The following is a 16,754-nucleotide window of genomic DNA, read 5'->3' on the forward strand; positions in this document are numbered from 1 at the left end:
AACAGAGAGTCACAAGGCTTGGCCTTCATAAAAGGGTAAAGGGCTTTAGATGGTTTTGAGGGTGTGAGGTCATAGGAAGGTCACAGGAAGCAGTGCTTGAGATGGCCTTCAAGCATGCAGGGGCCCTATTTGGTGGCTGGCCTCAGGACGTGGTAACACCAAAATGCCTTAGGATTCCCCCCAGCTCCCTTTCTGACTGTCCCTCTTCTTGCTTGGGACCACACCAAGGATAGGAATGGAAAGCTGACAAGTTCACGCGTGCCTGGCATTGCCCTTCAGTTGAGACAAAGCTCTTGGCTGTGCAAAAGACTAAACTGCCTGGTTGAGATCATGGATCACCATCGGGCAGCGAAGGGCTCACAAGATGCACATCCTTGCCTCCCTGTGCACGCTCGCACTGACTCACTCGTCCTCTGGCATGGTGCTGCCTCTACCACTCCATGTGCTTTCTTAGTTTTGCTAAGCAATGGCTGCCCGCACCTGAGAGGCATGCACAGCGAATGTGCTGAATGCACCACCTGTCACTCCCCTTGTGCTGGAGTCACGTGTGAGGGCTCACCCTTTCCACCTGGCTCCCTGCTCTCTGCTCTTGCTGTTTCCTGCACCCATGGTACCCTGCTTAGCTGTCACAACCCAACTTACCCTTAGAGGCCTGGCTTGTTCGTCCCTTAAGCCGTTTATGAGACCGGAACTTGCTTTCAAGTTCCCACAGCACATTTTGTGGTCCTCTAAGCCTTTTCCAGATTGAACTTATTTGTGGCTGTTTCCATCCTCGGGGCCCACACACCAAATGCTCCAGGTGGGCTTGCTAAATTGTTCTCTCGAGGTGCTCCCTGCACGGCAGTCCACCAGTATGACTTCCTGAAAGAGCAAGTATCTACTGAGTTCCTATGTGCCAGGCCTAGCTAGGAATTTTCACGGCCACCAGCTCACTTAAGTCACATTAACACCGGGAGGTGAGGTTGTTATCCCATGAGGAAACACATCAGTGGCCCTGTGACTGGTCCAAGGTTCCATAACAAGCGATGGAGCCAGAATTCAAATTCAGGTCAGCCTGACTCCAAGGCCAGGGTATTTTTCACCCCTTATAAATAAGCAGATGCAAAATAGTAACACTGATGATCATTTATACTGTATTCTCACGTACATTATTTCATTTGATCCTCACAACAGCCCTGTGAGGTAGGTAGGGTTATGTATTACTGTTATGCCCATTTCACAGATGAAGAAATGGAGGTGGCTCAGTGAGGTGGGCGACTTGCGCAGTCACACAGCACATTAGTGGCTTCACAAGTCCTTTACTTTCTCTAACGTCAAGCCGTTTGAATTAAGAAGCACCAAGAAGATGGAGAAAGATACTTTTTATGGAGAAGGAAAAGGGCAGTGGTGATAAACTGTTTGATTGTGATCACAGCTTCTGCTGTGTCTGTTCTAACCTGGGTTCTCCTGAGTGACCTTCCCAAGTACTATTGGCCTGGTGACCTGGGACAGCTGTCAGAGACTCCTGGGTCCCACTGTAGGGGGAAAAGGCCTTTATTACCTAATGGATGCAGCCTTGCCCACAGCCCAGCATACAAGCTCCTTGTTCCCAGGGTGTAATTATAGGAAGTCCCTTCCTCAGCCCATCTCCTGTGGGTGCCTGTGTCACTAGGCTTCCCTGGTTTTGTCCAAGAGCCCCTACCCAATGGGGAAGATTCCCAAGGCCAAACTTAGGGATGAATCATAATGTGCAGTTTTGAGGTCTGCACTATTCATCACCCCTTGGAAAGTGGTGGCTTGGGGTGTCTTGCTCTGGACCTTATCCCAGGGAGGTCCACGGGTTGGTTATGACCAGAAACTGTACCACAGCAGAAGGCCACTTCTTTCCGAGCAATGTCACAGTGCCTGGACGCTTACTCTGAGAGCAGTGTTATGGTAACTCCAGGGCTCCTTGGTGCAATCCGCCCTGCCATATCCTGGCCTCCTTCCTCTGGCAACACTTTCTTGGGGCAACAAATCTTTATCCTCCAACAGGAGGTGGTCAAAAGCTATGCGGAGCCACAGACGGTGAGGAGGCGGATGAAATGGGTGTCACAAAACAAAGTGAAGTGATCACAAGATGGGGCTGACTTACAAGGGATGGGAAGGGGGTTAACCTTGGTTCTGGACAAATCCCAGGGGGAATCCTAATTTGAGTAATATTTTCAGAATAAGGGTCTGGCCTTTTAAGGTGACTATTGTGAAAGAGTAAACAAACATACCTCTGAGTGAGAAAGAAGGTCTAGATCCAAGACTAGAAAATGGGCGTGGAAGAACAGATTTTGGTTCAATGTAAGGAAGGGCTTTCTAACAGCACTGGCCAACCACGGCAGGGGCTGCCTTGGGGTTGATGAGCTTCCTGTTGCTGGAAATATGCAAGGAGGGATGTGATCACTTGAAGGTGCTGGGGAGAGGTGCTTAGCCCCAAATGGGCTGGGGTGTGCTGGGGGCCAGGAAGGGCTAAGCGACCACTAAATTATTTTCCAACCCTGAGAGTCCATAATATTATTTAAAATGACCTCTTTCAATGATACTTCAAATTCTTGGGGAAAGGATTACAGAAGTCATGTAACAGTCCACGTTATGAAACGCCTTCTGTTGCACTGGCTCCAGGTACTTTAAAATCTTCGCAAGGACAGCAGCTCACCTGTGAAGTGAAAAACCCCCACATGTCTACATTTGGCCCAGTCCAGAGGGATATCCCCATCTTCTGAACCCTGCCTGGATGCTCACTCCTCTAGGCCATGCCACAGCTCAAATCTCTCCCCACCACAGTGGGGGCCCAAAACGCAGCTCTGAAATCATACTGCATTTCCACGCCAGCCAAACATGGTTGTCCCTGGGCAAACAAGTCCAAGGTCCCGGCTGCATCCTAGGGACAGAGGAGCAGGTAGAGTGGGGATCTCTGGTTACTTTAGGTCCTGGGAAACTGAAGGAAGCCTCTTGTTTTCATCCCTTTCCCTCCACCAGGGGCTCCTTTCATAGATGGCTAAGTGAGGCACTGCCTAGTGGTACAGAGAGAGCTGGAGCCTGTGGAAAATTCGCTATTCCTTTGTAGCCAGAAAGCCCTCCTGTGGCCTCCTTTAGGACACACTGGCAGGCACTTCACTTATGACAAACTGCCCATCTGTAGCTCAAAGTGGCAAGGAAAAAGGTAGCTCCGTTGAGAGGACACACGGATTCCTATAGGTAGACTGCATTGTGGGGGGAATCAAGTCCTGCTATGCGGTTAATACAGATTAGTAAAGCGCCCTGCCTCACACCACTGGTGAGACACTCTCCAGGACCTTGGCTGACATGCAGCTTCTTGGAAGCCCCCTCCTTCAGTGTTCCTGGGGTCCTTTTACCTGTACCGTATTAATCGAATAATCTTATTGTTCATAAAATCCACAGCGTGTGGGTGAGAAGAATCGATGCAGAAGCCATCACTCAGAGCAATTTTCAGCACCTCCTCCACGAAGACCTGGAAGCTGTTGATTTGCTTGTTGGCTGGCACCACCCAGAGCCTCTTGAGGTTCTGCTTGGTGTACTCCTCCTCTGGCAGGCCCTCCACATTGGCCACCCAGTCCAGAGTCAGGTGGTTGGGATCCTGCAAGTGGCTCGTGATGGAGGAGAGATTACCGTTGGAGCAATAGAAGAGCTTGGAGCCAAGGAGCTTGAGGAAGAGGCAAGAGGTACTGAAGATGTTGGCATTGAAGACCTCCATACTGGAGGAAGAGAGGCTATAGATCTGAGGTGCCTCCCGCACGGTGAAGTGGACTGTCTGCACACGCTGGTTCAGGGTGATATTGAGCATGGCATTCTTCTCAGCCTTGGAGAGCTCCACCTCCTTCTCCTGCAGTGCCTCAATCAGGGGCTGCACCTGGTAGAAGTCGGCCTCCCTTCGGAGCAGGCCCATCTCCTGGAAGTCCTCAGGCAAGTCCAAGTGGGAGGTCCGCAGGAAGTTGAGGATGTAGCGGAACACTTTGCCATCACGGTCAATGAAGCAGTTGCCCTGGCTGTCCCTCTTGGTGGGCATCTTTCCACTGAACATGGCACCCAGCATGGAGTCGGGGAAGCTGGTCAAGGTTGCCAGTGAAGTCGTATAGAGCTTCCCCCCAACGTTCAGTGTGATGGGGTCAGACATGGCAGGAGGCTGGGGTGCTGGAAAGTAGTCCTAGAGAGGGAGAGAAGTGAGAAGTTACCCAACCATATCTGGTGTCTTAGTCTGTTGAGGCTGGTATAAAAGAATACCATAGATCAGGTGGCTTAAGCATTTATCTCTCACAGTTCTAGAGGCTGGAAAGTCCAAGATCAAGGTGTAGGCAGATTTGGTGTCTGGCAAGGGCTGTCTTCTCACTGGGTCCTCATGTAACAGAAGGGGCAAGAGAGCTCTTTTTAGAGTCTCTTTTATAAAGGCACTAATCCTGTTCATGAGGGCTCTATTCTCATAGCCTAATCACCTCCTAAAGGTGCTATGTCCATCACACTGGAGATTAGGATTTCAATATAGGGACCTGGGGGACACAAACATTCAGACCATAACATCAATGTATGTACAGTTCTCAACTCCTTATTGTAGATCAAGCCTATAGTCCTAGAGGTTGAAATGAATTAATACCTGATGAGATAATTGCCACATTATTTAAGCGTATTAGGTTCACTAGGGAGTTAAAAAAAGAAAAAAGAAAAAATGAAAAAACAAAGCCTGGGTCCTGCCCTCCAGAGATTATTGTAATTGGTCTTTAATACTCTAGCATTGGTATTTTTTAAAAGCACCCTTGGTGATTCTAAATGTTCAGTTAAGACACAGAACCACTGCTCTAAGGAAGGAAAGAAAATGTGCTTGGACTAAATGCTCTGTTACCTGCCCTTACACACATTTGTTTACATACTGGTGATACATCTTTTGACTTAGACAATATCACCATCCATCCCAATCGTGCAGATGAGGAACACGGTCAGGATTCATTCCCCATGCTCAGAGAGGTGAAGGGCCATGCCAAGTTTCAAACCCAGGTTCCTTTATGTGAGAGAGAAAAATACGTAAATGCTTACTAGTCAAACACTGGTACCTTCTAAGTACCTAGCCAATGCTCTGAGATTTAGGTCTCCCAGCCCAGCACTCCCTTCTGCTGTACCAATGATGCCTTCTTATTATTAGTCTATCTCAAGGATTTTACAATGAATAGCTATGATTAGTGCCATTTCCATCTCTGTCCCAGGCTTACAATGGGCCACTCAGCTCTCTGGACTCTGACACCCCTTCTTGGACTCTCATCCTCCTGTAACAATTAGCCTTGCAATGAAGATGTTCTTGACTCCTGGTGGCCTGCCCTTTCCCATCATGATGGCACCCCAGCTACCTCTGAAGAATTTGAGTTTCAGTGCAAACGTGGGACTCTGCACGGAGCACCCTTTACCCATTCTCTACCCGCTTCTCTCCTTAACAAGCCCTTCTCCCCACTACCTTGCAGCCTCCAGTGTCTAAGGCTGGTGAGTCTCCTTCAACCTGAAGTCTTGGAGTCTAACTTCTCTTTAAGGTTCTAGAAAGGAAGGGATGTACCCTCAGCTTCCAACATACTTTCCCAAGATCCCACCTGCGGAACAGATTAAGCAACCCTTCCCTGATGCTGGGTGTGAGGGCCACAAAGAAGAATTGGACCCAGTGCCCCAGCCGCCCTCAAAAAGAAAAGGCTGGCAGGGAGACCAAGACAAGAGGCAGTGAGGGTGCAGTGACAAGGGAGATGGACCAAGAGCTAAGGGAGTAGGTCAGGAATGAATTCTGGCATGCTTACTATCCACATGGGAAAACAGAGGTCTGAGGGAGGACTTCCCCAAAGTCACCCAGCAAGGATGATGAGCAGGCCAGAGCACTTCTTACCCTCACCATGCCTGTCTTCTGAGGAGGCTGGCTGCACTAAGACCCCCTTAACTCCAGGGGATGGAGACTCCTGCCAGAAAATGGAGGCCGTCCATGCTGGTGGAGGGAGATGCTCAGCTGCCTCACCCAACTGTCTAGGGGGTCACCTCATGACTCCTTCCTCATCTAATGGGGCACTTTGATACTGTAGAAAGGCATTAACCATCTGGAGTGTCTGAAGAGAAACGAGCCATGGTGAAGTTACAAAATTGGCAGCAGAAGCCTGGAGCAGATGGGCTGTGGGACAGCGGGGAGGTCCAGCTGAAGGGGTGGGGCTAGGGCTGAGGAAGGGATGGCTGCTGTGTGGGGACCTGCAGCTGCAGGAAGGTGCTCTGGCTTCAGGGCTGACACTGGTCAGTTCTGTCTGCAGAGGGCCCAGGCAGGAGATGGACCCATGAGCCAGTGCCATCCCCTTCCTCTTTCCAGAATCTTCCTTTTCTTTCTAGGTAGTAATTTGCATATGTTAGTTTTCAGTCTCTCTCCTTGATTTCCTTAAAAAAAATTTTTTTTTAATGTTTATTTTAGAGAAAGAGTGTGGGTGAGGGAGAGGCAGAAGGGGGGGGCGGACAGAGGATCTGAAGCCGGCTCTGTACTGACAGTGGAAAGCCTCATGTGGGGCTGGAACTCACAAACCGTGAGATCATGACCTGAGCCAAAGCAGACACTTAACCGACTGAGCAACCCAGGTGCCCCATCTCCTTGACTTAAGGCCCGGGCTCTATCCAGTAGCTCAGCAACATGGAAAGAGCAGCCTCAGGCATCAGAGAGGCCGGGCTGTCTTTGCTGTTGGTTCTGTGGGCTGCAGACCCCATATCTCCTCTGTACATTAGTGCTGAAGAGCTCAGAGCACTGGGTGGTGGTGGGGGGGAGAGGGAGGGAGATAGTCAGGAGCCACAAGGCACACCTGGCATACCTGGGGGCTCTTGGGTGGGTACCCAAACTCCTATTTCTCTGCTTGCAAAAGCAGCAGAGCATCTGCCTTCCTGCCTCTTCCCCAGAGCCGTGCGACTCCCTGGCATCGTCACTGCCTGTCAGCTACACAGGCAGTCGGGGCGGAGACTGGTTAGAAGCCAGATTTCCTGCCCCCTCCCTCAGTCTAAGGTGCTCTCTGTGGTATTCTCTCCGTGCCCACAAGTCACAGAGCTCAGCCATCCAAGCCCCCATTTTCCACCATCACAGCTGTACAGGTCGTGGTGTAAATGGCACAAGGACACATGAGGACAGGACCTGGCACCTCGGGGCAGGAGGTGCCGAAAGCTTTGTGTGATGAAGGGTTTGTGGTCAGGTGGGGATGAACTGACGATCCTCACTGAGCTCCAGTCCCCTGTGTGTCCTCAGCTGTGTCCTGGACTTCTCCACCTTGATGTTCCATGGGTATCAGAAGGCCTGACACAGAATTCCTCTTCTCCCAAACCCACGGTGAACGCTTCTCAGCCACTCAACTGCCTGAGCCTAAGATCCAGGAGGCAGCTCCGAGTCCTCATCCCTATAATTTTTCTCACTCTGACTCTTCAAACGCATCCCTAAAGCCCTCCCCGGGCTCTGGCTTCTCCTCTGCTCTCCTTACCTGCTCATTTGGCTCCCTGCCTTCTTCCTCTCCACCTTCCATTTCAGTCTTCTGGAGCACGACTGCCTGGCCAGACCACCTTGCTCTTCCAAGCTCACCTCCAGCCCCTCCCCCACTCTATCCTCCCGCATTCCAGATGGCACTGCAAACATCCTCATGCTGTCACCTGCCTGACTTTGCTCTCCCTATACCACCCTCTCCACCTTCTCTGCTGTCAACCTTGAAGGCCCCACCTATGAGCCACTGCGTCTCTGTAAGGCCATCCCCAGATCTCTACTAGGTTAACAGCTCTCCTCTTGGGGGTTCCTGGTCCTTTGCACAGCCTACCTGGCCGTGCCCACCATTCCATCATGTTATGAGCTGATTTGCACATGGCCCTCCTTCAAGGTGCAGATCACTGGACATCTACATGCAAAAAAAGAACCTTGACCCATATCTCGTACCATGTAGGAAAAATTAACTCCAAACAGACCATAGACCTATAGGTAAAATCTTTTGAAAACTAAAACTTCTGGGAGAAAACCTTTGTGACTTTGGGTTAGGCAAAGATTTGTTGCATGGGACCCAAAAGGCACAAACCATAAAAAAATCGACACACTGGACTTCACCAAACGAGAAACTCCTCTTCAAAAGGCAGTGTTGAGAAAATGAAAATAAGACACACTGGCAGAAAGTATTTGCAAAACATAGATCTGATAAAAGGTTGTTAACAAGAATGTAGAAAGAGCTCTCAAAACAGAAAACAGATAACCCAATGAAAAAATGGGCAGATGATCTGAACACACACTTCACCAAAGTCATATTGATGACAAATAACCACTTGAAAAAAAAGCTCAACAGCAATAGTCATGAAGGACATGAAACTTAAAACCACAATTAGGTAACACTGTATACCTATTAAAATGGCTCCAATAAAAAAATCTGACCATACCAGGGCGCCTGGGTGGCTCAGTCGGTTAAGCACCCAACTCTTGATTTCAGTTCAGGGCATGATCTCATGGTTCATGAGTTTGAGCCTCACGTTGGGCTCTGTGCTGACAGTGCACAGCCTGCTTGGGATTCTCTCCCTCCCTCCCTCCGTCCCTCTCTACCCCTCCCCCATGCTCTCTCTCTCTCAAAATAATACATAAACTTAAAAAAAAATCTGATCATACTGAACGCTGCTGACTATACAGAGCAGTGAGTCTCCTGAATTGCCAGTGAGAATGCAAAATGGTACAACCATGGTGGAAGTTTGGCATTCAGTTTCCGCATGACCCATCAATCCCACTCCTCATTATGTACCCAGAGAAATGAGGACATATGTCCATGCAAACACCTGTACCTGAATAGTTACAGCAGCTTTATTCATAATTGCTCAAACCTGGAAACAACTAAAATGTAAATGGTAAACACAGTCACACAACCATACAATGGAATATGACTCAGGAATACAAAGGGACTAGCTACTGACATATACCACAAGAGAAGAATGTCAAAAGCATTATGTTAAGTAAAAGAAGCCAGCCTCAAAAGGTTACATAGGTAGGGCGCCTGGGTGTCTTAGTCGGTTAAGTGTCTGACTTTGGCTCAGGTCATTCTCTCTCATGTTTGTGAGTTTGAGCCCCGTGTCAGGCTCCGTGCTGACAGCTTAGAGCCTGGAGCCTGCTTTGCATTCTGTGTCTCCCTCTCTGCCTTTCACCTGCTTGTGCTCTCTCTCTCTCTCTCTCTCGAAAGTAAATAAACATAAAAAAAAAAAAAAAAGGTTACAGAGGTATGTGATCTTATTTATGTAACGTTCTAAAAAAGGTAAAACTATAGAGACAGAAATCAGACCGGTAATTGCTAGGGCCTGGACTGGGGAAAAAATTGACTACAAACAGGCAAGAGGGAATACCTTGGAGTCATGGGAACACTCTATGTCTTGATGTGGTGGTAGTTATAAAAGTTATGAAAATTCATGTAACAGTATACCCCAAGAGGGTGAGTTTTCACTGTATGTAAATTATGACTTCATAAACTGGAAAAAGGATCAAGATTGGGATTGTCTCATGAAATCAACACAATGGGTTGTGACCAGCTACATATATTGTTGGGAAACTTTTTCAGTTGTGTGTGTTTGTGCGTGAACTGGATGGTGATCTAAAGTATGTCTTCATACTGTGAGCTGTGACAAAAATTGTTGTTGAAAACCACTGCCTAGGTTGTGATCTCCTTGAAGCACAGACACATCTCATGTCCCCGCACAGGCACTGCCTAGCACACAGCGGATGCTAGTGTCATGGGGATGGGGGAGGGGGGTGGGCAGCGGGGTGGGACGGATGAACATTTACTGGGTGTTTTACTACATCCAAGACCTTTACACTCACCAGCCTTTTAAATTCTTGGAGCAATCCTACAAAGTAGGCATCATTCTCCGTTTGGCAGATGACAGAAAAGTGGACTCAGAGAGAATGGACACATAGCCAACTAGCAGAGAGCCCGTTCTCAGCCCACTCAGGCTGCAGAGTTGGAACAGCAACAAAGGGCTGTGATAGCTTCAGACAAGTTTGACAATCTCTGAAGCAGCCTTTAAAAGCACTGCTCTGCAGACTGCTTGGCAAGACGGTTACCACTTACCTAGTGCACACCTCCTGCTCTATGTGAGGAGCTTCATGTAACACTTGGTAGCATTTTATTTGCAATAAAAACATATAGAAAAGTACAGAAAATGATACTATTGTGCTAAATGCTGTACATGCATTCCTTCATTTGATGTCTTCATAAGCACCCTGTGAAAGAGACTATTATTATCTCCATTTTACAGATGAGGAAACTGAGGCTCAGAAAGTGTAGGAGTCAGTGGAGGAGCTGGGATCTGAATCCAGTTCTGTGTGGGTCCAACACTTGTGATCAGTCCTCTTTCCCACCACGGGGTCTTAATGTGAGTGAGAGATGCACATACCCTATTCTCCATCCCGACCAGATGGAAATGTCCTTGGGTGGTGGGTCTGCGGCCGGCCTGGGGCTCTGCCCACTCCCATCATGGAAGTGGGGACAGGACCCGAGAACAGCCCACAGTGCCTCCATGGCTGACACAGGGCAAATCCACTGAAAAGCCCAAGCCCTTCTATTTCAACAGCAGCCGATGATGTCTAATGACAAAGCCACGAAACACAAAATGCCAGGTTTTTCAGAGCCAGATTAGAAAGGATGAATGAGAACTCACACAGGACCAGGAAGTAGATAAAAGAAATCACCACTGAACGAATTATTTTTCTTCAGCAGGAGGCTTTCCAAGCCTGCCTCTCGACTAAAAAACCAAGCAAGAGATTAGCCCTCTTTCCCTGTTTGAGAAAAGGGCTGGTGTCAAACCATCAAACCAGGAAATTATGCCATGCTGATCCCCAGACCGCCTGAGTTGGGGAGGCCAGGGGGCCTTGGAAGTTGCTGCTGGAATTCTCTCCTTTCTGGAACGGGTCTGTGGCCCAAATGAGAGGGGGTCTTGAGGCCCAGCCTGGTACCATGCAAAGGGAAATTCCAGTCTGGGGCCTGGAAATTACCTGGCTGCAACCTCTACCTTTCTGTGACACAGAAAATAGAATTCTTTGACAGCAGATGTCCTGTGAGGAAGGGCAGCCAAGACATTGCTCTAGAGTCCTACTTTAAAACATGGTCCAGGCACCCACGTGTCCCTGCAGTCCTCATGCAGGACACAGCTAATGCTGAGTACCTGCTGTGTACCATACCTGCTAGCTCTGTTATACATATGAGCTCATTTAAGCCCCGTAACACCCTTTCAAGAAAAGTATTATCTGCACTTTGCAAATGAGAACCTCAGGCTTTAAGAGGTAGGGAACTTGCACCAAACAGTGTCGGAGCCAGGATTCAAGTCTAGGCCTGTCTAACTGCAAAGTGTGGATTGTGAACAAAGGCCCTTGGAGAGATCTGTCACTTGTTCCCCTCCTACCTCTTACCAGGTGCTCTTACACCTGCCATCTGAATTTGATTCTGACCTACATAAAGACCAGGGTGTAGAGAATCAACACTTCCTGAGAACCAAGGACATGCCCTGAGCTATGCAAGGCACTTTCCAACAGACTATTTCATTAAAACACCACACAGATGCTGTGAGGTAGGTACGAGTGTTATCCCGGTGTTTAGGATTATAAAACTGATGCACAGAGTAGTGATGACAGCTGCTGAAGATCACACAGCTAGAGGCAGCAGAGCTAGAATTCCAAATGAGGTCTCTCTCCAAAGCCTGTGCCCCTTCCAGTAATATAAACCATAATACTTTATTAGGCAGCATAAAGAGGATTTGAATAGAGACTTGTAATGCTTCTGAAAGAGATGAAATATCTTCAAGTTGTTCTAAAATTAACTACAGTTGTTATGCTGTCCTAATCCAAATCCCAATAGTATTTCTTCAAAGGATTAAAAAAAAAGATTAAAATCTTACTTTGGAAAAATTGATAAGTGATAACTTGAAGGAATATTTGAAAAAGAGTAATTACCTTAAATGCTAGTTAAGATAACTAGTAACTACTAGTAATGTATTAAATAGGATTATAAAGCAATGACATTCCAAACTGTGGTATTGAAACAATAAAAAGGAGAAGGAAATTTATAATATGTACTGAAAAGACTTATTAGCAATTAAAAAATAAATATATATTGATCTTTACCACAACTCTGCGACCCTGGCAGAACAAATCACATAATCTTGATTTCACCCACGCAGAGAGAATGAGTCCCTGACCCAGGGCTTCATGTGCATTCTTGATTTCTGAGTCATGGCCTGTAGAAGGTTCTGGGCTTGGACATGGCTCAGAGAACAGTCCTTTGGAGGCAGCCTGGGGTCTTCTCTAATCTGGGTCTTGAGCAAGAGACTGAACTGAGCCACAGAGGTTTTGGCCAACAGTCCATACACTCAGAGTCTTTAGGCATGGGTTTTCTGTGCAATTTCCTATATTACTGCCCATTGAGCTTCCATAATGAAACTACTTGCCATGCAATCTATTCCTTCTACACAGTGACGCCCAGTTGTAACAACACTAAATCTACTGATAATTACTTCTCTACCTGTCCACCTGTCCACCTGTCCATCCGTCCATCCATCCATCCATCTATCCATCCATCCATCATTTCTTAGCTCTGCTCACTCAAAGAGCCTACCAGTAGCACCCCAGTAGCAATGAGCACACCTGACTCCAGATCTTGGTTTCTAAATGTCATCTCCTACAAAAAGAAACCAGGGTTTCCCGGAGAAATTGATGGTTCCGGGACTTTGATAGAAGAAGTGCAAGGTGAGCCTGGAACATCTCTTGCCAGACAGCAAAGAAGCAATGAAAGATTAATGAGATCTTGTGAAAACAACACAGAAGATCTTAAAAGTTCTCATCAAAGGAAAAAAAGGATTTTTGTAACTATGTGTTGTGGTGAATGGTAACTAAACTTATTGGGATAATCATTTCGCAATATATACATATATCAAATCATTATGTTGTATACCTAAAACTAATACAATGTTAAACGTCAATCATATCGCAATTAAAACAAAACACGGGAGCTGGCCTGAAGGGACTCTCTTAGGCCAAATTTGGAATAATTTGAATACCAAAAAGATTAATGATGATAATGGGTTATAACACATTGAATTTAAAAAAAATCATGACTCTTTGTTACTCCAAGAAGAAAAAAGACAGGGAGAGGAGAGAAAGACACACACAAACAGTGGAAAAAATTATTCTATAACAAAGAATACCAGCTAATAAATAGAGAAAGAATGGCACACTTAGAAAATTATCACTCTGCAACTTTCAATGTTGCAACTCGGGCAAGGATCATCAATGGATGTAGTGAAAGGTTACTGGGAACACACAATTTCGACATTCTCAAGGAATCACTCCAAAGACTAATGACAAAGGGAAAAATTACACCAATGGAGAGATCAGGCAGTCATGACCTTAACCAAAAATCAAATTTAGCATTCATGGATAGTAGGACCCTGATATTATACACTTCCTGATGGGATGCAATAAGAACACGATGTTGCCAGAAAGGAAAAACAAAAACCAAAAAACAAAAAACCAACAACCCTGAATAACCATTGATAAAATAACCAAATTTATACAGGTAGAAGAGGCTCTATATAGAGTAAATGAGTTGCGTAAAGAGATATAACTAAATATAATGCATGAATCTTGACTACTTCTGACAAAAAAGGAAAACAAAACAAAAACCCAACTACGTAAGATTGGCAGTTGGAGAAATGTGAGCATATTGTTTATTAAGTGATATTTACTTCTTTCAAATTTTCTTAGGTACAATAATAGTATTATGGTTATGTAGGAGAATTCTGTAACTAGGAGTTACATGCTGAAGAATTTAGGGGTCAAGTGTCAAGATATCTGTAATTTGTAAATAGTTTAGCAAAAAGGTATGTGCAAAAGGAAAATCAGCAAAGGGTGAATTGGTGCATATAGGTGAAAGGCTACTCTTTAAACTTATCTGTAGCCTTGAAAATTCTAAAAATATTTTTATTTTGAAAGAGGGAAGAAAAGAATGCTTCCCTCATGGGACTATAGATGTAAAATTCCAGTCAGAGTGCCCGACCCCCAAACCAGCCAGGTTCAATAAACACATCTGTTATTACTACTACCAAGAAGCATTATAATCTGGTAATTTTCCTCTCCATGTGTTGCCGTGCTTTGGAGGATGAGGGAACCAACCAGGGCTAAGCTAAAATAGCCCACAGTTGGTGGAGGAGACAGAATTTAAACCCGAGTGGTCTCTCTCCATAGACCCACCGCTCACAGAAACTACGGAGCCAGGCCTGCCTGTTTCTGTGTTTGGGATCCAGGCTGGGAGAAGATGGCTGTTCAGGCCTTGTTCCCCCTGCCTCCTCCAGAACCTAGAGTCTCTGCTACTACAGCAGGAAAGAAACTCCTGTCATGTTCACAAAGCGGGGCCCATTCTGGGCCTTAGAAATGTTGTGGGTGGGCAAAAAACCGGAGGGGCTTTGGCATCACCCGGGCCTGTGTGTGAATTAGGCTCTGACACTTTAGCTGTGTGGGCCTGGGCCGATTCTGGGTAGATGGTGACTGTAACAACAGCAGCAAGAATAATGGCTGAGCAGTTATTACTGTGCTAGGCACCTTCTGCATGTTGATTTCATAGATGAATGGATACTATCATTATCCATGTCAGGCCCTCTCTGATCTCTGCAATTTGCTGTCATCCCTTTGGCCTGCACTCTAAAAGAAAATCCCTTTCATCTGTCAGTCCCCTCAGCTGGAATTCCTTTCTTTCCTCTCTACATCTTCAGAACATTTTATTTCCACCTCTTACCAAAAGCCTACTTTGTTTAGGTAGTGCCTGACCACTCTGTTGAGGCTGACATCTTCCCTCTTCGTACCTGCCAGAAGCAGGCAGAGTAGGGGAAGGGGAAATTTCTTCCCCTTAGTGAGATCTGTTTTCTTCACCCCAGACTGACATCTACCAATAAGGAGGTTCATCACCACCTCCTGAATCTTAAAAACTTTTTATTTTGAAACACATTCTTGAAGTTTCAGTTTGGAATCTAAGCCAAGCCCAGGTGACCACCTGGAAGTAAATGGAGGAATTCCCACTGTGTAGAAGATAGATTGAAGATGGCTGGGTAACTTTCAAGGGTGACAATACTCAGAGTGAGTAATGTGTCTCCCAGTAAGCTGGATGAGACTCCCCCCCCCCCCCCCCCCCCCCCGCTTACTCAGTCCACCAAGATAAAGACTGGCTCACAGCCCTGGGGACCATATGGGAGCACCGCCCTTCACCTCCCAGTTCCTGGCGTCCCCACACCCAACAGATGTACTTTCAGCTCTGTTTTGCCCAGTTCGTATCTCTAAGAAGCCCACAGGCTGCTCAATACCCCCACAGCCCACACTGTAGGGGGAAAAGGTGCTTTCTAAACTCAGGTGACACACAGGGGCCCTGCAGTGAGCTGCCCAGTTAGGGTACAGCACAGGGAAAAGTGAGCTGGAAGGAAGCCACCTGACCTGACAACCCAGCTAGCTTCTCCATTTGCACAGCAAAGTACCTGGTGCAGACTCCCAACAACCACCACCATCCCCCATCTTCTTCCAGAATTTTCCTTCATCCAATCAGCTTACTCTCAGGCTTCCTCTTGTGGTTTTCCTCAGACACAAGCACTCCATTTCAACCACTCTCTTTCTGTGGTCTTCCTGCTAAACAGAGGGCTTTGAAATCCATCTCATTTCATCTTCACAATATCCATAGGAGGGGTGCCTTAGAGGTTGGCATTCAGAAAGGTTGAAGCTGGTCCTGTCACACAACCTGCATACAGCAGGACATCTAAACTCTTGTTTCTTCCCTGCCATCCACTCCAGATTAAACCTCTGTCTCCCTGAAGTGCAGGAAATAAAGCAGGGTCTTTGGAGTAAGGAGTCCTATGGTTTGGGGCAAGTTACTTCACTTCTCTAAGCCTCTTGTTCCTCACCTGTAAATAGATACGGTGCCGCCTCTACAGGGTAAGAGCGTTGAATGAGATCATGTGTGACGCACTGAGTTCAAGGGATGGGCTCTTTATTTCTATCACAAGGAAAGGAAGATGTTTGTTCTGTGCATTCATGGGTATTTGCCCACTCGGGCACCCCTGTACCCAAAATGTATCAACGCGCGGCCGACCCTGGGCTTTCCGGGGCTGGGAAGGATCCTTTCCATCTCTGTGTCTCCGCCCCTCTTTCCCCATTGCTTTTTGGACCATCCCAACCAGTCTAACCTAGGCTTGCCTTATCGGCTTTCTCAGCACTGACGCCCCAGCCCTGGCCACCCCCTCCTCCGACCTCACTCTACTTCTCCTCCTCACCTAGAGACTCCGCCCTTCTTTGCCCCACCCACCAGACTCCGCCCACAGTCTCGACCCTCTTAATCCGGGCTTTTCCAACCTTCCCCATCCCGCCAGACTCTTTCCACCAGCTCCGCCCCTTCTTTCCAACAAGCGCCCCCTCCCCCGCAGTCTCTGGCGTTGCCATCCCCATTGCACAGATGAGAATGGCGAGGCTAAGATAGGCAAGATGACCTCTCATAGTAGGACAGGTGCCAGCTGGGCCCGCGTCCCCTCACCGGCTGTCTCTGCGCCCCGAGTCTCCGCTCGCGCCGCGCCGCACCCACCTCCTGCCCTCGCTCTGCAGCCTCCCCTCCGCGGGCGGCCAGCGCAGCTTTGCGAGGGGGGAGGAGGGCCAGAGCCCAGCCCAGGGGCGTGGCGGCCCGGGACCCGCGCGCTGCGCTCCGGGATTTGTAGTT

The 16,754-nt window shown here is 47.5% G+C and overlaps 1 protein-coding gene across 4 annotated transcripts; it reads right to left on the reverse strand.

Annotated features, from left to right (window-relative positions):
• Nucleotides 1-1,110: 1,110 nt before the first annotated feature.
• KCTD21 (potassium channel tetramerization domain containing 21) lies at nucleotides 1,111-16,725 on the reverse strand. 4 transcript variants are annotated; one of them, XM_060605518.2, is made up of 2 exons: nucleotides 16,623-16,725; nucleotides 1,111-4,174 (listed from the first exon to the last, which is right to left on the reverse strand). In XM_060605518.2, exon 2 carries the CDS (start codon nucleotides 4,142-4,144, stop codon nucleotides 3,362-3,364), a length of 783 nt encoding a protein of 260 aa, XP_060461501.1. In that variant the 5' UTR covers nucleotides 4,145-4,174; nucleotides 16,623-16,725; the 3' UTR covers nucleotides 1,111-3,361. The 4 variants fall into 4 exon arrangements, with proteins under 4 accessions (XP_060461501.1, XP_060461500.1, XP_060461503.1 ...); XM_060605517.2 differs by having other exon boundaries at nucleotides 16,575-16,703; XM_060605520.3 differs by having other exon boundaries at nucleotides 16,531-16,675.
• Nucleotides 16,726-16,754: the final 29 nt, after the last annotated feature.

This window comes from Panthera onca, chromosome D1 (assembly GCF_046562875.1).
Source record: "Panthera onca isolate mPanOnc1 chromosome D1, mPanOnc1 haplotype 2, whole genome shotgun sequence".
In the NCBI taxonomy this organism is placed as follows: Eukaryota; Metazoa; Chordata; class Mammalia; order Carnivora; family Felidae; genus Panthera; species Panthera onca.